The sequence below is a fragment of the Fukomys damarensis genome, unplaced genomic scaffold (genome assembly GCF_012274545.1).
Source record: "Fukomys damarensis isolate Sample0158 unplaced genomic scaffold, DMR_v1.0_HiC HiC_scaffold_1, whole genome shotgun sequence".
NCBI classification, from domain to species: Eukaryota; Metazoa; Chordata; class Mammalia; order Rodentia; family Bathyergidae; genus Fukomys; species Fukomys damarensis.
In genome coordinates, this window is record NW_022900913.1 from 69,997,707 (window position 1) to 70,018,840 (window position 21,134).

Below are 21,134 nucleotides of genomic sequence, written 5' to 3' on the forward strand. Positions count from 1 at the left end.
ACCAGGACTGGGCTATTCCCCCTCCTACCTGTCTGTACTTAAGCTTTGGTCTTGGCCTCCTTGGCTCAGGGTGTGTGGGGGCTCCATAGAGGTGGGTAAGGGTCCCAGGTGTGCAAACTGGAGTATGTATGATGGAGTGGGAGTGGCTCAGTTTCACTCAGCTCCCACATCTCCTGGGGAAGCCAGCCCCAGGGAACCTGACAGAATATGTTGTGTTGACTCAGTTTCCCTAGGGTCTCCTGTTTCTTGGAGAGCAGGTGAGGCAGAGACTGTGGGGGCTGCAGGCAGAGTTGTATCTGCCTGGTGGTGGCCCTGACTGGTCCTACCCTTTCCCTGCTGGCTGGGGATTTAGCTCAGTGGTGCCACCACCTGCCTTGCAAGTGCAAGGTCCCAAGTTCGATCCACATAAAAAAAAAAAAAAAAAAAAAAAACCCTACAAAAAAAAAAAAAAAAAAAAAAAAAAGATCCCACCCTTTCCCACCCTTCCCCCGCTCACAGCCTCATGACAGGCTGAACCTCACTGCTTTGTCTCCGAAGCTGGGTCACACATTTCATCTCCTATGCTGTGTCGAAGCTCAGAGAGGTGTTGTATGTCCCTGCCCATGGCTCTTTGCCCCACAAGGAGGGTGGTCAGTGCTCATGCTTGCTGTTCTTGCTGTGGCTTTGTGTCCCATGTCCCCATGCTCCTGAGAGTCAGATTCCAGGGACCAGAGATGTACCCTGAGGAAGTGGGAGGGATGATTTTGGGGAGCCCATGAAGGATACTTTTGCAAGGCAAGTGGCTTGGTTACCTTCTCATCACTGAGATACAGTATCCCATACCCATGAGTGAAAGGAGGAAAGGTTGTTTTTGGCTCACAGTTTGTAGAGGTTTCTGTCCATAGTTGGCTGGCTCCAAGACGGGTGACATCGCAGAGGGGCATCACGGAGGAGGAACAGCTCATGGCAGGCAGCAGAGAAGGGTCAAGGAAGGAGGAGGGACATGGATTCTTCCAGCCCTTGCCACCAGGGGCCACCTTCTCCTACCAGGTTTCACCTCCCAACATCACATTCAGTTATAAGCTCCTCAGAAGACTAATCCACTGATGAGTATCACACCCCCATGATCGAGTCACCTCCCCAAAGCCCCACCTATGAGAGCGTAAGGCTCTGAGGAGGCATCTAGATATAAACCGTAACAGCAAGGAGCTGTAAGTATGGGGAGTGTTAGCACAGAACTGCTGCTCTGAAGGCCCCGGTCTGCACATCTGGCCCACATGGTGAAGGATGAGACAGAGGGGCAGAGTGGAGCCCCCGAGATACCTGATGTGCCGGAGTGGGGCCCATCTCAAACTTCAAGCACCCACCACAAAATGCTGGGTTTGGGACGAGGAAGGAAGCTTCCAGGGTGGGGCCTGGACTAATGTGGGAAGAAACCAAGGACATCCTTATATGTAGAGCATGGGGTGGGAAGAGGGGAGGAGGCAGGGCCCCAGAACTCACATGAATCCCTAAATCCTAGGAACACAAGAAGAAGGTTCCTCTCTAGAGATCAGAGTGCTAGGTAAGGGGGCCAGCTGTGAGGCCCCCAGGGCCTGGATAGCTCCCTCTCTATGCCTCCTTTATTCGGGTCCACCACAGCTTTGGCCTGTGGGTCTCTGTGGCCTCATCCCTTCTCTGTGAGGGCCTCACTTCATCCCTACTCCATTATAGCTCTTTTGCAAGAACAAGAACTTGAGGCTGAAGAAGGAAGTATGTGTACACTGACCTTTGAACCACTAACATAATGAAGCAAATATCCAGCGAGCTTACTAGGGCAGTGTGTGTGTGTGTGTGTGTGTGTGTGTGTGTGTGCATGTGCGCACACAGAGGACCCATAGAAATTCCCAGCCTGGCATCATTAACCCGTGCTGATACTGGGCAGCAAGCATTGGTGGCAGCCAGGATCTCCCACAATTAAGATGTCTCCCTAAGTCCTTGCAGGCCATGCACTTTCCTAGGTTTCAGGTGAAGACACCCAGGACAGGTGCACAGCATGCCCTTCTGCCCAGGGTAGTGCCTGCTTCTCAGAAGCACCTGCTCCCCTACCCTGGAAGATCCCAGGTCTGACTTCCTTCCACAATGTCCCAAAATACCTGCTGAGCCTTCTCCTGGCTTTGAGAATCAGGCAGCCCTGCAGCTCCGGGTGGCCACAGCTTGACTGGTTCCTCCACATGATTAGCAAGTTCCACTCTGTCCAGCAATACCTGCACCGATAATTACTCAGATCTGTGTCACCTTTACACCATTGATTGATGTTTCCCAGAACCATGATGCTTTTCTCCACAAGCAGCTCTGCTTGTTGTGAGGGTGGCTGATGGACTGCATGTTAATGGCGGGCCTGTGTCAATTCACTGAATGGTTGGGGATGGTCCCTCTTACCTTCCGTGCAGCCTCCAGATCTGTCCAGAGTCAGAATTCCAGTGAGAACTGTTTTGGCTCCTGGTCTCTTTGATTGCATGAAAATTTAAACACTTATTTTTATTTTTTTCCATACAGACTCGATGTAAAATGCATGCGGCCTTGGTAGGAATGAGCAGCTCACAGGGAAAGATGTTTGCTCCTGGGGCAGCAGAGGGTGGTGCCTCCCACAGGCTCCTCCCAGGCACTTTCAGCTGAGACTTTCTGCTTGTGGAAGGGGAAGAAGTATGTCTGCCTTGCACATCAAACTGTCTCGTCTGGTGCATGGCTTAGCTGCACAGATGTCTCTGCTCAGTCCCTCTGAGACACTCTGTGGTTCCCAGGCAATTTTGCTGAGCTGTCTCTGCACTTGCCTGGACTGGCCTTCCTCATCTTCACACACATACAAGCCCACATAGGTGCACACACACTATGTGTACATGCACACAGCTGACTTGTACTCTAGGTGCCCAGAACTGCCTGCGGCCTCCATGCATGTCCAGCTGTTGCAAGCCTTCATGCCTTGGAATGCCATCCCCTGGTCCTGGCATGAGGGCCCCCTCCTTGGGACCACTTCTAGGATACCACCTCTCACACCTCATTCTGCGACACCTACCTCTGTACAGCCCTGTCCTTCCCCTGTCATGCTGTACCTGAAAACTCCAGTGGACAGAAACACCTTGAAGGCTGTCCTCTTCCCTTTGTGTCTACCATGGTGGGGCACAGCTGATACAAGGCACCTCTGTTAAATGAACGAAGGGACAATGGACACAAGAGATTGGAGCTGTGTGCCTGTGTCTGATGGACCCGAGTCTTCTCTAGGTCCTCTGGTGCCAACGGCTCTGATTCTGAATGCGCTGGCTTCACACCATCTGCATCAAGGTGGTGAATTAAAATGCAGCTTATGGGCCCACTCTGCACCTGTGGAATCTAAACTTCTAGGGATGTAGCCTGGGAATGTGAATTTTATGAAGCCGTCTGAGACCCTTGAGGCCAGGTTTTGTGGTATTCAGAGATAGCCTGCCAGAAATGTGTTCTGATTTCAATCAGTTGCCAATGAGTAGATCCTTCATGTGCTGAACATCTTTGGGAGCTGCACTATGCTCCACATCAGGCCTGAGGAGGTGGGCAAGGTCAAGGACATCTGCCTTCAGTACCCCCCCCACCGTCCTGCAGGGAAGCCTCACTGAAGGAAGTGGCATCTGCTGGCAGGCAGGGGGCATCCCCGCTCCTTGTCTCAGCCTGCAAAGATCACTTACGCACTACATTTCCTCTCATATTTGCTAAACTGATATGCGCATCTGAGCCCTACCTCCTTCCTATTTTAATGTACATTCTCTGCTCTGATCGTGACTGTGTGCTCCTCTAAAGGCAATCAATGCAGCAAAAGTAGATGCTGGCTTCTTGGGAAGGCAGCATGCATGTGATCTGTATAGCCTGTGCCCTTAAGGACTTAACTTTTTCTCAATGATTTCTGCTCTTTTGAAAAATGAGGGTGCAGTGGGCTCCCCATACGTTCAGGTTCCACATCCACAGATTCTATTGATTACAGATCAAAAATAGTTTTAAAAAAAATTATCTCTGTACTGAACATTGACAGGCTTTAATTGCCACTATTCCCTAGATGACACGATAAAACAACTGTTGGCATTGCATTGACGTTGTACTGGGTCCTTTAGTCATCTCAGATGGTATCAAGTGAGGGAGGATATATGAGGTGCTAGGTCTCATGCAGACACTGTGCTACTTTGTGTAAGGGACTTGGGCATCTGGCTTTTTTTTTTTTTAAGGGGGATCAAACTCTGGAGGCAAGTGGCAGCACCACTGAGCTAAATCCCTGGCCTGGGCATCTGGGTTTTAATGGCATGGGGGTCCTGGAACTTGTCCCCAAGGTCTCTAAGGGTGGAAGGTGCTTGCTCCATGTGCTTAGCTGATAGCATTTGTTGACAGAATTTGTGCAAGTGGGACAGATGACACATGAATAGACCAAAGCTTTCTTTTCAAAGGCCTTGTCCTTGCCCAATGTGCCCCTGAGGCCTGGCTTCAGGGGGACTGTGGAGTTAGCTGCCAAACACAGCCCCGGAGGTCAGCTGTCCCTCTGTCTTCAGTCTTGCCCTTTCTGCTCTCCTGACCACCTGTTCATCTTCATCTACAGAGCGAGGTGCATTCCCTTCTTAGTCATCCATCCTTCAAGAACGATAATACATCATCAGCTGATCTTTAAAAGTTCTCCTTAGGAAGCAAAAGTTCCACTCTTCTGCAGGTGATCGATAGCCTACAGCGTGAGGGATGTCTTAGTCCTGGGTAATCGCAGAGACGGAGCCCCCAGGGCTCATTCAAGTAGAAGTGCATGAAATAGTTTACTCAGCCTTGTTCTCTAGTTTTTAAGATGCCATTTCTTTTCTAGCAGAATCAATTTTTAAGCTATTAACTCAGTGCTCGGCAGACCTTTTTCTTGTGGTGTGGTTCAATCCCTCTCAAGGGCAGCCAGGGCAAGAGAGGTTCTGGAGGTACAGAAGCCAGGGCTTGTGCCACATTTCACTGTGTATACTCAAGGACAGAGTCCCCTTGGAGTTGCAGCTGTGAAAAGTCCAAGAGAAAAAGGTTAAACAGCCTCTCATGACCCTCTGCATTAGTCTGCTTTCTGGCACTATGATGAAACACCTGAAGCTGGGTAACTTTATCAAGAAAAGAAGGTTACTTGGGTCTATGGGTCTGAAGGGCCAGGGACCCATATTTGGTGATGGCCTTCTTGCTTGGATACGCATGGTGACATAGGGCATCACAAGATAAGAAACAGAGCGTGTCTTCTAGTCCCTCTCCTTTTACTAAAGCTAGCAGTCTTCAGTTGTAGCGATCCCACCTGCTGACTTTACCTCACCCCACTCTCCTTCTAAAGGCTCCTCCTCAAAGCACCTTGGCTGGATTAAGTGCCCCCCCTCCATATCTCACAGTGGGGGTGAAATTTCAACACACACATCCTCAGGGGACACATTCAGACCATTTCCAGACCTTAGCACCCTCTTACAGGGTTTCGCTACTTAGTTCAGGCTGGCCTTATACTAGAGACCCCTGTAGTTAGGTTCCGTTATCCTCCTGCCCAGTACATGACACAGAACTGAGGAAAAAATACACTAAAAGAGAACTAGGAGAGAAAAAGCAGGGTGTCAGGGCAACCAATGCTGGGCAATCTACAAAGACCCTGGACAGTCCCAGGAACTGACTTTTATTGGCAATCAATTGGGTTAAAGGTGATCTACGAGTAGTTTCTTTGGACTTTTTTATTTTTGGTACTGCAGCTCGAACTCAGGTCCTTGTGCTTGCAAGGCAGGCAGTGGAACCACTGAGCTAAGTCCCCAGCCCTCTGTAAACAAGGCTCATAAAAATAAAACAAAGCATTCTCAAATTAGGAGCAGAAGAGACAAAATATATGGTTGTAATATATTTGTCCTTCTAGTCAGGAGGTTTTAGTTGTAGAGGTGGAGTTTGGGTGTGAGCTACTCTGACCTCAGCACATAGGCTTCAGCCAGACCCACTTCTACAAACAAGCCAATTGTGGGGCTAACTCTTTACAGCCTGCTTTGGACATAGTCAATATTACAGTCCTCTGCAGCTCACCATACAACCCCAGGCTGATCTCAAACTTGCAGCAATCCTACTGCCTCAGCCTGCCAAGTGCTAGGATTACAGGCATACACCACTACAACCAGCCTAGGCACTTTCCTTCCTTTTCTGATGCCCCCCGTTTTTTTTTGCATCTACTTCCCATAATACCAGCATTTTCTTTTAAAAATGAACACTTCTGTGGTTTTCTACTGCAACCAGACTAAAAGTCAGTGGTCTTGTGGAGATAGCTAAGGTCCCCATGATGGGCTGCCTACTTGCCAACCTCGCCTCCATTTTCCCAACCTCTTTCTGCTCCTCTGGTCCCTTGTGCCTGAAAGATCCCCTCCTGGCTTCTCCACACTGCCCACCTCCACCCTTCAGGCAGGGTCTGGGTGAAATGATATCCCTCATCTTCCTCTCTGATGGCCGCTGTCACCCTGCTTCCTTCTCTCAGCACCCAGCACACTCTATGATGTGTGCTGCTTGGCATATGCAGCCTTTGCCCATCTCCCCAGCCAGATCTTAAAGTTCTTGTCTACCTGTCTCGCCAAAGCCTGCCTAGGGTCCTGATGGAGTGGGAGCTGAGTCCCTAACTGTCACAAAGATGTCTGGATGAATGAGGAAGTTATAAATGATTCTACACTGGGCTATGGCTTGGAAGGTTCTTGGAGGATCAACTTCTCTGACAAAGTGGACTCAGGAGAGGCCCCAAGAGCCAGAGGCCTGCAGCAGGCCATGCCATTTACTGGGTGTCTTAGTCTGTTTTGTGTTGCTATAACAAAGGACCTGATGCTGGGTTATTTTGGCCTAAGAGGCTTATTTTGGCCTCTTTGATTCTGACGGCTGGAAGTCCAGGTAGCCTGGCACCAGTGTCTGGCTTCTGTAAACATAGAGAACTTCACATGATGGGGGAAGAGGACAGGAAGCAGGAGATCTGGCTGAAGAAGCTGAACTTGACTCATACAGGTGTCACCATAAAGCCTCACCACCTCTCAAATGTCTCCTACCTCTACACTGTCACTTTGGGGGAACTGAGCTTCAGCATGAGTTTTGGTGGGGAAAACCACATTCAAACTGCAACACTGGGGGAATGACCTTTGGTAAGATTGGGTGGGGAGTCTCATTTTGTAATCCAGGCTGGTCTTAAACTCCCAGTTTCAAGCAATCTTGCTGCCTTCTAAGTAGCTGGGATATGGGCACATGCCACTGTGCCCAGCCTTTGGTGAGATTCTAACTTCCTGAGATTTTCCTTCCAAAAATATCAATTTTGCTTTTGTGTGGCTGAAGTGGGTACAGAATCACTCTGAGACAGTGGTGGTCTTGGCTTCAGGACTGTGGGTCACTGTCACAGTGAAGGCTCCCAGAGGGACAGCTATGACCCAGATATATATATATATATATATTTTTTTTTATATATATACAGAGCGTTTGTCAGGAATTAGAGCTGCAGGGATGGACTGGTGGGGAAGAAAGAGACATGACCCTGACACAGCTCGAGGCCTGGGAGGTTTCTCCAGAGTGGTCCCAAGTGTGGGTGCAGGGCTGAGCCACCCTCCTCTCCCCCAGTGACCAGGGTTGGGTGCTGACTGTCCCCGGGATGGGTTGTGATCTTGGTTGTTACAGAGCGTTTGTCAGGAATTAGAGCTGCAGGGATGGACTGGTGGGGAAGAAAGAGACATGACCCTGACACAGCTCGAGGCCTGGGAGGTTTCTCCAGAGTGGTCCCAAGTGTGGGTGCAGGGCTGAGCCACCCTCCTCTCCCCCAGTGACCAGGGTTGGGTGCTGACTGTCCCCGGGATGGGTTGTGATCTTGGTTGTGATCTCTGCAGCTGAGGCAGCTCCAGGAAGCTGTGGACATTTCCTTATCTGGGGGACATGTATTGTCCTGAGAGGCAGGATCTGGAGGGACAGGAGCATCTTCCACACATGGTTGCCTTGGCCTTGCAGAGACAGTGGTACGGCCTTGAGCACCTAGATTCTAGTCCTGCCTGGCTCAGCATCAGGTCACTGGACAAGCTCCTTCTTCTCTGTCACTGAGAACACCATGCACAGGTCTGACAAACTTTCCTCCCTACCAGCTGTAGAATGCTTTGCTTTGCCATGGAAAGGCTTAAAGTGAGGAAGGACCTGGGCATGTGTAATAGCAGCAAACACCACCCATGTGTCTCCATGGCGGTGGAGGTGTCCTTGGGAAGATGAACAACTGCACAGGACTTTGGGAGTACAAGAGCCACCCAGGCTGTGAATTGTGGCATAGGCTGTCTTTCTCACAAGGCACTGCTCTCCCCCCAGGTGCACAGTGGTGACAGGTCACTGTCTCCCACCCTTCCTGAGACCCGTGGACATGCTTTACTGGCACACAGCCTAACTCCAGTGCTCTCTCCATCCAGGTGACACAGAAGTTCTCCCTGGTGATTGTGCAAGGCCACCTGGTCTCGGAAGGCATCCTGCTCTTTGGCCACCAGCACTTCTACCTCTGTGAGAACTTCACTCTGTCTCCCACAGGTGACATCTACTGCACCCGCCACTGCTTATCCAAGTGAGTTTTCAACACGCCCCAGTGGATCTGTCTGGAGCCCCTCTTCTCTTCTCCATGTGGTTCTAACTGTGGGCTTCAGTCTGGGCCTGGATACAAGATGAAGAGCTGAGGTCTGGCCTGGATAATGACAAGGCAGCTCATTATGTCTCTCCTAGTCTGGAACCCAGGGCATAGTCCATAGTGCTTTCTCCCCAGGTTATTTGGGTGTTTGAATTCAGTCACTTCGGCTTATGCATACAAGGGCTTACTAATGTCCATTCTATTAAGGGAACAGGCACTGCCATCAGGCAGAGGTATGAGTGCCATCGGCAGCACAGTTCTTTTGGTAGGACTTGGAACTCACTGTTGGCATAGGACCAGATGCACATTCTGGGGAACTCTTCATGGTGTGTACTTGCAGAGAGCTGTGGGACTGCAGGTGAGGGAGGACTACTAGAGGAAGTGGTGAAGGTTAGGTCTTGAAGGGTGGGTGAGTTTGGATAAAAATTTTGAGTCATTTTTATACTAACTAATATTGGACATTTTAGGTAGGAAATCTAAAGGTTCTCTGTCTCTTTGTGTTTGGTCTATTTGGGTTCAACCAGGTTTTATTGATCAGTGATCTTGTGTTTCTAAAGTACAACCATTCAAAATCAGATTGACCATGTTTGCTGCTTTTTCAAAAGTCCATTTGTCAGGTTGTGGGTTATCAGGTGATCATTGCTTTTGAAGACATTTGGTTGAAGATTTCTTCATGTATAGACAGCTTTGCCTGCTATAGTTAGCTGAGGTGCCACTGATGACTGGATGGCCTCTTAGCCTGACAGCTCTCAAACTAGCTTCATCAGCCTCAACAGGAGTCCTTGTTAGAACAGACTTTGTGCCTGGCCCCTTCCTAGTTTCTAGTCCAGTAGATCTGAGTAGGATCTAAGATTTACCAAGTTTCTGCCTCAGGCTGATTCTACTCTGACTTAGGACCACACTTTGAGAACCACTATTTTAAGCTATTGACAGAGGACTGGGAGACTTGACCTGCCAATAAGTAAGAAGTTTACCTCCCAGTTGTCACAGGATTTCCAACCTAAGTCAGGGAGTAGCTGAAAGAATGTGATAGACAGCGGCTGACCCTCTTGTGTTTACATTTGCTGTATAATGCTTGGCATTTTTTCTTTGATAATTTCCATCTTTTATTCATACCATACATCTACCAATTGCTTCAAGTCTTCTTTGCTTTTCTAATACAGGAGGAGCATAATTAATCCTTGGCACGTTAATCCCATCTTATTCAGGGCCACAGACTTGCCTTTCTGGGAGCTGGTGGGTGCTACTTTCTCTGCCATCTGCGTGGCATGCCCTTTGATGCCTTATGTAACCTTGGGAGTAAAGTGAGTTGGTGTTAGACAAGATCTTATTGATTAAAGTAAGTTGTGTTTGTGAGGTTCATCCAATCCTGATCAAATTGACTCTGCATTTTTAATAGGAAGCCCAGTTATCAGGTCATATACATGCACTTGATTTGCAATGACAGGAAAGACCTCTCCTGTCTGGAGGTATACTTTTCTAAAATGCAAGTAGGAGCAGAGTGAGAACAAATTACTAACCTGGAGTCTCATGGGGGAACTGCGAGGGTGATTTTAGTTACCATGCCTGGGAGAAGTGCTTGTTAATCAGACAGCGATCTCTCTCTCTCTAGGGTCTTGTCTGCAGCACTGAGAAACTCCTGTACTCCTAGAGATGCAGTTCTCAGAGACAGGCTCGTAGATCATGTCAGATCAATGGGGATTAAGTCTTATTTTGACCATGGAGACCAAGGAAGATACATAAATAAGCCTGTTAAAAATAAAGCCCAGTCAAGCCTGAAAAGCTTCTCTAAAAGACTGCCATCCAGTAGAGTACGGCTGAGTGCTAGACGTTGAAAGAACCCCCTGCAGTACCATAAAAACACTCCAAATAAAGCTCAAGAACACGCCATGTTTCATATTGGTGACTGGATCTGTGTACTTTGGAACTTTCCTAAGAAACTAAGAATCCCTTGAGAAGGTTAGCTCTTACTCACAGAAGGGTTTCCATCTTGGCTGAAAGTTGAGTTGCTGCACCAGTTACCTAGGGATATCCAAAACTGGGTGGCTCTAAAAAGTGGCAGTGCATTGTTTCAAATCCTAGAAGCTAAAAGTGTGGAACCAAGGCATGGATGGGGCACCTTGACTACTTGAGGAGGAGAGGATCCTTCCTTGCCCCTTCCAGCTTCTGCCCCATATGGCCATCCTTGGTGGTTCCTTGTAGCTCATGTCACGTGGCCATCTGCTCCCTACATCTTCATGCCATCTTCCCTCCATGTGTCTCTTTGGCCAAATTTCCCCCCTTTTATGCCAACACCAATTATATTCAATTAGATCCTACCCTGATGACTTCATCTAACTGATGACTTCCATAAATAACCATTTCCAAATAAAGTCATATTCTGACTTAAACGTAATTCTTCTGCGGAATGCAGTCCTACCTGTACCAATGGCAGTCAGGCTTACATTTGGCATTTGACTGACTTGGTGAGACCCCAGACTATCCAACTGGACCCTAGTAGTAGGGGATGAAAACAAGATTCTTCCTCTACATCACTGAGCAGCTATAAGGCAGTATTTCTCTCTTTATTGAAAATCTAACTTGGGTTAGACATGATGGTAGACTCCACAAACAGATGAGTCAGACATGGTCTGAGTCTGCAGAAGAGTTTTCAATTTAGTATATGATTTCAGGCGTAAATTTCAAGTATAATTCTGGCAATAACTGAATAATTTCTAATGGGGGTGAATCAAAGTAAGTTTTATTCTGAAATCCACTTCTGTTGTCAAAGACCAGATCAACCAACATCATGACTATCATTCAGCTGACTGTGACTCTCCCTAATAAGAACATTAAGAGTTATACTATGACCTGACCTAGACAGTTTTCTTATGTCATGATAGCTGTTGGGAGGGGGAACCTTGAATAGTAGCCTGTGGGTCATGACAGCAGGCCTTCCCTGAAGAAGGACATGGTTCTGCTGTCCCTTCCTGTTAGTCCACCTTAAGTGCTTAGGTTCTGGTTTATTGTGTAGAACATGGAGGCCAAGACATCCAGTCACAGCTGTGAATCATGCTACATAAGACAGACCTCAGCTTGGACTCAGTGGTGAACTCAATAATGTACAGGATTTGGCTTTTCTGAGTATAGGGTCCTGTCCTAATGCTTCTGTCCTACATTGTCACACAGCTCCTATAAGCAGGAGGATTGTAAATGGCCCCTGGTGGTATTCCACAATATTCCTCCTCTTGCCTTTAGTACTTCAAAGGGCTGGGTGGCAGAATCAGGAGCACAGCACATAGTGAAGGAGGAAGCTAGTGAGAAGAGCTCCATAAAAATGTAACCCCACACAGAGAAGATGTCTGAAAGCTTGGCTTTCAGAGTGAGGGGCAGTTGTTTTAATCCAAGTTCCATTTCTCCATAACCATGTGATCTTGGAGAGTCTCATCTCTCTGGAATGCTGTTGCCTGATTCTTGGTTTGGGACTAGTACTCACACACTTTCAGTAGGTTCATTCTGAGGATCAAATAAAAAAAAGGACGAGGATGTGACCAAGAAAACATGCACAGAGCTCAGGGGAAGAAGAGGAACAGTGAGCCTTGAGCAAAGCCTGGTCTGCAACATAGCCTGTGGGAGAGAAGGCAAACACATGTGCAGCTAAGGTGGGGGAGTTGCTATGGCTTCCACAGGCAGGACCCATGGGAACACAGAGAGCTCCTGATTGCCCTTCCACCAGGCCTTCCTGAAATGCCATTGACTAAGCCAAGTATAGAAGGAGACGTGAATGTGGTCCTTGGGATCCAGAGAAGCTCAAGGGGAAGCTCAGCTTAGACTCAGCAGAGATGTCAATAGTGGGCGGGGCAGGTATGTGTTACAGCATCCAGAGCCAAAGTTTCACTATGTAATTAGATGTGGCTCTGAGCAGAAGGTTTGGCTCTGAAATGGGGCCACAAAAGTCCTGAGACCACATCGCCTAAGTTTAGCTGTGCGGTGGGACACAATGACCCCGGCTCTGTGTGCCCATCCATGACCTTTAGCCAGGTTCATAAGTCCAGGATTCTTCATCCTCAAAGTAGTCAGGTGACTCAAGTGCCAGAATGTTCTCTTTGGAACAAGCATGCAGACAAACTCATGATTTTTCCAACCCCTTCTACTTCCCAAGGAGGTGGGGTCACCCTGCAATCCTTTGGGACAAGCTGTCCAACACCCTCATGTCACTATCAAGGAATCTTATCTCTGGCCCATAGACCCCTCCTTCATGCAGAAGGGTGGGCTCAGGTCACACCCATGTCCTTACTCTGCCTTTGAGAGAACCCCTGGCCTATTCCCCAAGCTTGCAGCTTGCTTTCTGAGGCCTGGCTTGAGGACTTGAAGAATGTTTCCCTACCTGTTCTCTCAGTAAGAAAGAAAACTCTGGTTTTCTGACATGTTTTTGCTGAGTGATCAAGCAATGTCTGCAGAATCCAGGGGACCTCTTTATCCCAGGCTGGGAACATCCAACAACTCAGGACAGTCCACCTGAAAGCTCTCAGGGCTGCCGGAGACTTGGGGTTGGGAAAGGCCCAGGGTACTGAGGGTTGCCTGGTTTAACACTGACTCACACATCCCTGTACCCAGTATTACATGGACCTGTCCCCTCAGATTGGTCCCCACCTACTCCTTGGGGAAGAGCAAATCTCCATGTGTCTAAATCCTTGGTGTCAGGTAAATTTGAGCAAGCACTCAGAAAGTGCTGGTCTCATCATGGGGACTGGCACGCCAGTTGGCAAGCCCACAGCTTTCCTTCAGTGTGCCCCCCAAACTCAGATGGGGCTGTGGAAACAGGAAGTATAAGAAGTTTGACATATGAGCGACTGTGCTAAGACCCGTCTCTTTCTTTCAGCATCAGCGATCCCTTCATTTTCAACATGTGCAGCAAAGACAGGTCCTCCGACCATTACTTGTGCCAGCGCCACAGCTACGGAGATCTCAGGGAGCTCCAGCAGGCACGCTTCCTGCTGCAGGTATGCTGGGCTCTGAGATACCTATGTGGGGCAGGTGGGAGGGCCTTTTTGTGATGAGACGTGGTTCAGCCCCACATCCAAGGACACACCTCTGCTTGGAGCCCATGCACAGAAGAGGCCTTGGGAAGAACATGTGGGGTCCCTGGTTGTGTTGGTCCCAGGAGGATGGGTGTTCTGGCTCACTTTGCATCCTGTCCAGTCCCAGCCATGCCTGTGAGGTTGTTCCTTCCCTCCATGTGTTAATTCAGAGTCAGTTTCTGTGTTGTTTCCTTCTTGACACATCCTAGGGCAGCCTGGGAGACTTGGAAACAGAGGGAGGCCAGGTCCATTTTTTTGCCAGAGAGCTGAGGGCGGAGCATCCACCCTGGCGCCCTGCTTGTTCCATGTGGTGTGCACTCCCCTTTCCAAAGGCCTTGTCCTGTCTCCATAGAGCTCACCTGGCTTCAGGTTTCCCATCACTTCCTAGGCCATGTGGTTTGGGGTCCTGCTAACTGTCCCCTCCCAGTGAAGTTTACTGGAGCTCCCCACAGCCTTCATTGGCTTCCCCAGGTGCCACCCAGAGCAGGCGGCTCCCATCAGAGGAAGAGTAGGTAGTGAGTTCTGTACCGCAACTCAGCCAGATGCTGCAGAGCAGAGGAGGAACTCTGGGCCCCATGTCCTCAGAGGATGCAGCTTCTTGTTTAAGCAGCACTTGGGAGAGAGAACAAAGCTGTGTCCCTGTCCCCATGCTTCCTGTGGGGTGGCAGAGCAAGAGGAGATGAGGAAGACTCGGGAGAAGGGCAGGGCCAGGACGTGGTGCTCACCTGTGCCACTTGGTTCTTTCCAGAGGCCAGCAAGGGACACCACACCATTAGTTTCTGATCAACCTTGCAAGGGCGCCTCTCACATGTAAACGTGCTGGGTGTGTGCATCAGGGCAGGCTCTTGCAGGTCCCTCTGGGTTATTCTCTGAAACTGAAGCTCAGGAAGCCTTTCAGGAAAGTTAATTCTGGAAAGTTCTAGCTGGCCTGTTGAACAGGGCTCAGCCAGCTGCTCCAGCTCTGTTCTTTCCTTATGGCTGCTCATTTTGTTGGGGTTCCAAGATCCCTTGGGAGGAGGTGCTGCAGGGAAAGGGAGCTCTGCAGGCCAGGAAGGCTCTGGGCAGGGTGCCTTGGACTGGCTTCCTTCTTTCTTTGGGTGCCTCTTCTGCTCCTTGCCCTCCGGGGCAAGGGAGGCCTTTCCTCTTTATGCAAAGAGCACTGTGGGCCTTGGGGCACATATTAGCTATTCATAGACAATTTTCTTTTGTGTTTCTTTGTCTTCCTTTCTCGATATACAGAATAGCAGATGAGTTTAGTGAGTGAGTTTCTTTTTGTTGATCATTTCCAGATTCCTCATTCTCCTGACAGTGCTGGGCCCCAGAGTGTGAGGCTCCCACACACTGCCATGGGCAACAAGGGCTATTGAGAGCAAAGCCACTGATTGTGCAGCCCTGAGTTCTCCCAGGAGAAGTCAGAGCCTGATGTTCCAGGTTGCTGGGCCAAGATTCTCCTTCATGTGTAGCTTTGCACACATTTCTGAGAGGAAAACCAAGCCTCTCCCATGTACCCCAAAGAGGGGTGTACATATCATCATAAATGCCTCACTTCTCTTATGGACTAGACTTGGGAACTCACTTCCTGCTAGGAAGAAACAGGACATGGCCGAGACTGGGAGAGAACCCAGCTCTGAGTCAGACCTTTACCCTAGCCCTCTGTCCACTGTGTCTGAGACCACCCCTCCCTCACCCCATTCCCTAGGAATTGTCTCTCGCTGATACCATCCCATTCCTGAGGTGGAGTCCAGGATAGATTCACTCTCTTATTCCAAGTCTGTTATCTACATAACTTGGAAGAGAGAGGAGGGAGAGAGAGAGAGAGAGAGAGAGAGAGAGAGAGAGAGAGAGAGAGAGAAGGAGGAAGGAAAGAAAACACAAAGGAAAACAGATGTGTAGGTTTTATTTAGGTGTTAGCAGCACATCCTTAGTAACAGCACCACTACAGTTACTTTGGTGTGGGATGAAGTTCCTTTACCTCTTAGGTCTACAGAGGAGCACATGTCGAGGCTCAGGTTGGGAGTTTCCCCCCACCCTGATATCTTGGTCTTTCTGGTGAGGTGACCTCTGCCTCAGGAAACCCAGCCCATGCAAGTGAATGTGTCTTGAGGGCCCAATGACCATGTTCTCTGTCTGCTTCTCACTCATCCTGCCAGTGGAATGGAACTTTCACTTCCTGCTGCAGCCAAAAGAGCTCATGGCTGTGGCCAGGCCCTCTGCCCACCCAGCTCTCTGTGACCCCTACTCTCCTACCACCAAGTCCTCCATTCTCCTGGGAATGCAGCAGGCACCACTTGCTTCAGAGACTCACACAACCACGGGCAGCAGCTTGGTCATCTAGGACGAGTCTATTCTAGAGAATGTAAAGGATAATAAAAGAAGTTTCTCTTTATAGGACATCGCCATGGAGATCTTTTTCCAAAATGGATATTCCAAGTTTCTTGTCTTCTACAACAGTGATCGGAGTAAAGCCTTCAAAAGGTAAAAGACTGAAAATCTTGCTTTGTGGGAAACGGATCCTGAACCCAGACTGCAAATGCAGAGTGTGTTCAGCTCTGTTTTCAGGAAAACTCTTCTCAACCCTCCGAAGCAAGCAGAACTTGGGTTGAGCACTAGGAAGAGTTTCCCAATGTACAGCACAAGTGAATGCTGGAACAGGCACAGACAGAAGATAGAGAAGCCCCTTCCCCATGAAAGTCCTCCATCTCCACAGCTGAGTGGCTTTGGATGACAGTGACTGAAGAAGAAAATTCCTGCAGATAGAACCTCTTTCAGAAACCGGCCGTTCAGGGTAGAATGTTCTAAAGATATTTCCAATTTTCCAAGAAAAATATTTTTTGCTTCTGCCTTTTTTATCCTAATTGCCAATTTTAGTGGCTCCATCTTGATATTTCTTTGGAAAGAACTCCAAACAACTGGTTTCCCACTGTTTATGGAACATCTTTCTTCTTAAAAAGAGAGGCCACCCTTTCATTCAACTCATCGCCTCCTTTCTGTGAATGAGATGAGTCAATCCTTGTCTAAATTCTTAGCACTCGAGTGTTTTTTATTATTGTTAAAGTTATAGATAAATAGATTCATCAAGAATCTGGAAAGGCAGAGAAAAAGAGGCTGGGGTAACAGACATAGTCATGTTATGCTCCACTCTAGGCTGGACATTTAGAGGAGAGATGTGACTCTCATTGTCTGGGAGCCATATTTTGTGCTCAGAAAATCTTCTAGCTTTGTCTTGCTGGTAGCCCTGACTAGTAAGTGGCTCTAGGAACAGCTGCTGCATCTAGGGAACAGGACCAGAGTGCAGAGAAACAACTCCCATAGTGGTGGCAGAGGGGTATCTACTGGCCCTGGCCCACCTTCTTCAACTCAGTGAGACTTTCAGTGAAACTCCTCCAAGGCTACTGTTAGTTTCCTTCTGAAAAGGCCTTTGAGGTCCATTTCCATCCAAATTGAACAACAAACGTGTAGTGCTGTCCTCAATCCATTTCCTACTCTGGTTGCTGGCTATAAAACGTAGTTTTTCACATTTAATCTAGAAGTCTTACAAATCCCTAAGTGTTGGACAGTTCTCTATTGTTATAATTAAATCGCTTGAGATAATCAGCTCATAAAGCAGGATTTATTTGGGCTCACAATGGTGGAGAGTCTCATCCACCATCACTCTGTTGGCTCCATTGGTTTGGGCCTGTGGTGAGGTGCTCATCATGGCAGCAGGAGGTGGCAAAGCTGTTAACCTCTTGGTGGGGAAGCAAAAGACAGCAAAAGGAGGCTGGGATCCCACAGTCCCCTTTGAGGGCATGCCAAGGACCTTGGGACCACCCCTTGCAAGCCTCATCTCTCAACACTGCCACCCCTTTCAATAGTGCCACCCCCAGTCTCAAACCTTTAACACATGAACCTTTGGAGAACATTTCAGGCTAAACATTAGCCCATAGTTCAGGCCATGCATGAGGCCTAATATAAACTTTATGCCCTGGAGCTGCTCTGCTCCAAGAGCCTTAAAGCATGATGGCATTTGTCCCAGGGGGATACACTGGAATGTATAGCAGTGGTTGTCAAAACCGACCCTGGAAATTTCAAGTGCGTAGCCTAGAGGAGGTTCCTCAAAGGTATTACCTTAGTGATGACTATTTTATTACTGTCATTGCTGCCATTGAAGCTGGAATGTGTGCTGCACCAGGTGCTGAGGGGATTTCCCAGGGGGACACTGGCCCTGGCATTCATGGCCTCAGGGCACAGTGGGCCATAGGCCATGGAGGAACGGGATGGGCCAAGTTCTTGCCTGGCTCTGGAGATGTCTCTGCAGGTAGAGAGAGGTGGTGGGCTCTGCTGATTATGCCTTTCTTTTTGTTTAGCTTCTGCTCTTTCCAGCCCAGGTTGAAGGGAAAAGGCACCTCAGAGGACCCCCTCAATCTCAGGTAACACGGGGTCGCCAGCTCTCAGGAACCAGGGCTGTATTACTTTAATTGTCTTCTTTTGTCTAGTCCTACTCTGGAGCTGTGCAAATAGCATGCACATTTTCTCATCTGTTTATCCCTGTCTCATATATCTTTGGAGGTGCTCCTGAAATCCCGTCACACCCCTGTGAATGGATCCAAAGCCCCACAAGCCCTGTGGCTTTCTTCGACCTGAGTGGCAAGTGGTGGTGGGCCGGTTGCCCAATGAGGTGCCAATCTCAACACAGCCCATGGGACTAGACACTCATGTGGGGGTATTTGGGTGGCCAGCTGAAGTCCATCCTTCCCATATTGAGAGTTTCTTAGTATTCAGAGCAAATTAATAAAACATTATTTCTAGCCAGAAAAATCTGAAATAGTCCCAAATCTGAAACTTTTTCAGTGTTGCTACTATATAATGCCACAAAGTGAACAGTTCCACATGTGATCTTGTGTGACAGGTTGCAGTCAAAAGGCCAACCAACTAAAAACCTCATAAAACCCTCTGCAGGCTGTGTGTGTGTGTGTGTGTGTGTGTGTGTAAGGTATAGAGAAAATGACACCAAACTTGGCCACATAGGTCTCATTGGTAACTTTCAACAGACCAGTGTATTTCTTGGTTAGAATTGGGGTCCTATCCTCAAGAGATCTTGATCTCATTAATATGTTCAAATATCTAACAAGCTAAAGTAATCTGGACTTGGATCATTTCTGGCCCTTAGCATTTAGATAAGGGCTGTTCAGTCTGTATATGGTGGTGGCATGAGGGGTGGTGATTTGTGAATTATGACCTGGGCGTCTTCCCATGGCATGAGAGGCCTGCTGTTCCTCACTAGGGCCCCCTTCACAGTCATCCTGTTTTCTGCAGCTCAATCCAAGATCAGTAGGTGTTTTATTTTAGTTAGGAATGAGAATAAGAAGAAGGGAGTGATTTTCTCCAGGAGTGTATGGGACAGTAACAGAGGTGGGCCCAGGGATGATACCCAGGACATTTATCATGAGGATGGAATGGGGTCCCCTAATTCATTCAGAATTATTTACTGACAGCTTGTAATGTGTGGTGTCTGGTGTATAACAAAGCAATAAGAAAAAGAAAGAGCCCCAAGTCCCCTGTCCTTTTTGAGTTCACATTCCCATGACAAGAACATCCATAAAGCAATATAAGTGAAAGGGCAATAAAAAACACATTAGACAATAAGTGTAGAAAACAAAGCAGGGAGAGGTGGCATTGTGACCCTAGCCTGGGTGTTGGGGAACGCCTACATCAAGGGAACAGTGTTTGACTTGAGACTTGAATGATACAAGGAGACCATTTCTTCATGGAATCTGGAAAGAGTATTTCTTATGGAAGGAAGAACAGGGGAGAAGTGGGGGTTGGCTGGTGTGACTGAGGCTGGAGAATTTGGGGTACAGGGAGCAAGGGGGAGGGGTCTTTCAGGGCTCAGTAATGGTGTTGCCTCACCATGAGTAAATGGGAAACTCTGAAAGGGCTCTGAATGGAGGGATCCAGTGAACTGACTTGTATTTGAAAGGAATCACCTTGGCTGCTGTGCCCACAGTAGACCAGTTGGGTGTGGTGGTGCATGCTTGTAATCTCAGCACTCAGGAGACTGAAGCAAGAGGATCACTGCAAGTTCAAGGCCAGCATGGACTATATTGAGACATCCTGTCTCAAAATAAAATAGAACACAACATTTTTATAAAGTAGATCCTTGGAGAAATGGTTGTGAATGTGGAAAGGAGATCAATGTATGTTGTGTGCATGTGCAAATTTCTCAAAATGAACATCAGTATTCTGTATTTAAAACATACACTAATAAAAAAATGAATGGATCTTAGCAGGTCAAGGGCAAAGCCAGATACTGATTCAGAGCCATTGTGGTGATAAGGTGACAGATGATGGTGGCCTCTATTGGAGAGTTAGCAACAAAGATGCTATGGATGGTCAGGTGCTGAATGTGTTTTGAAGTCACATTTGATGGGCTTTGATAGCTAGTGTGGGTGTGTGTGAGAGAGAGAGGACTTGAGGATAAGACCAGGGATTTAGCCTTGAGCAGCTGGAAAATGAAATGGGGTGACCAGAAAGAGCTGCTTTGAGCTGGGTTGAATCTTAGGAGGACAGTTTGGACCTGTCACCCTGGGGAGCCCATCACACATCCAGGTGGGGGATGAGCGTGTGACCTTGCAGTGCAAAGAGAATCTAGGCAGATGTAAATTTGGAATAGTGCTTAAAGCCCTGAGGGTGAACAGCAGCATGCACATGAAAAAGAGGTCATGGGCTGTGCTCTAGAGACAACAGCCTGAGGAGGCAGCACATAGGGAAGGGACAAATGGGTGGGTGTACAAGATGCCTTGGGAACCAGGCTTCAGGATGGGAATGGCCCGGTATGGGTAAGCCTAGGTGGAGAAGAGCTAGGACCTGACCATTGAACGTGGCAGCCCAGGAGTCACAGTGGCTGTCAGAAGGCATTAGCTGGTTAGCTGCCCAGAACAGGCCAGGACCCCAGCAGAGGCCTAGGTCAAGAGGGTTCCTAATCATGGGGCAGCTGTTTGCCTGCAGCATGGAACACAGCTTGGTTGTTCAGTGGCCCTAAGTGCACACACATGGGTTGACCATAGTCCTGGGGACCTCATATAGCTTCTGTGAGAGCATTGCTGTCTTTTGTGGGGATTTCAATGTTGCTTCAGTGCAGGTAGTGGCCCCTTATACTAAGTGGTATGGAGAGGGATTTGTCACCATGCATACCTGGGGCCCACTGAGGTCCTGCTGCAGGCTTGGCAGGGTCTCTGGGCTCAGGAGGTCCTCAGGCAGCCAGGCTCTCTTTCTTTTTTTTTTTTTTTTTCAGCTTTAATTGAGTTTATTGGTACATTTTAGGGATACAGTACAGTTACATTCATTGTTGGGCTCTTGTACCTCTACATGACAAGTCTTGATTCTCATTTTTTCCCCTTACCCCTGCCCTCCCTTCACCCCCTCCTCCCCTCCCCATCTACAAACACTTTATTTTCATCTTTTCATTATCT

General features: G+C 48.4%; 1 protein-coding gene across 1 annotated transcript in view; it reads left to right on the plus strand.

Moving 5' to 3' along the window:
• Wdfy4 (WDFY family member 4) overlaps nt 1-21,134 on the plus strand; it is a 247,344-nt gene that overhangs the window by 163,617 nt on the left and 62,593 nt on the right. Inside the window, exons 44-47 of the mRNA XM_033761851.1 lie at nt 8,415-8,563; nt 13,485-13,605; nt 16,073-16,158; nt 18,030-18,092. Coding sequence (XP_033617742.1) covers nt 8,415-8,563; nt 13,485-13,605; nt 16,073-16,158; nt 18,030-18,092 — 419 coding nt within the window. The remainder of the gene's footprint in view (nt 1-8,414; nt 8,564-13,484; nt 13,606-16,072; nt 16,159-18,029; nt 18,093-21,134) is intronic.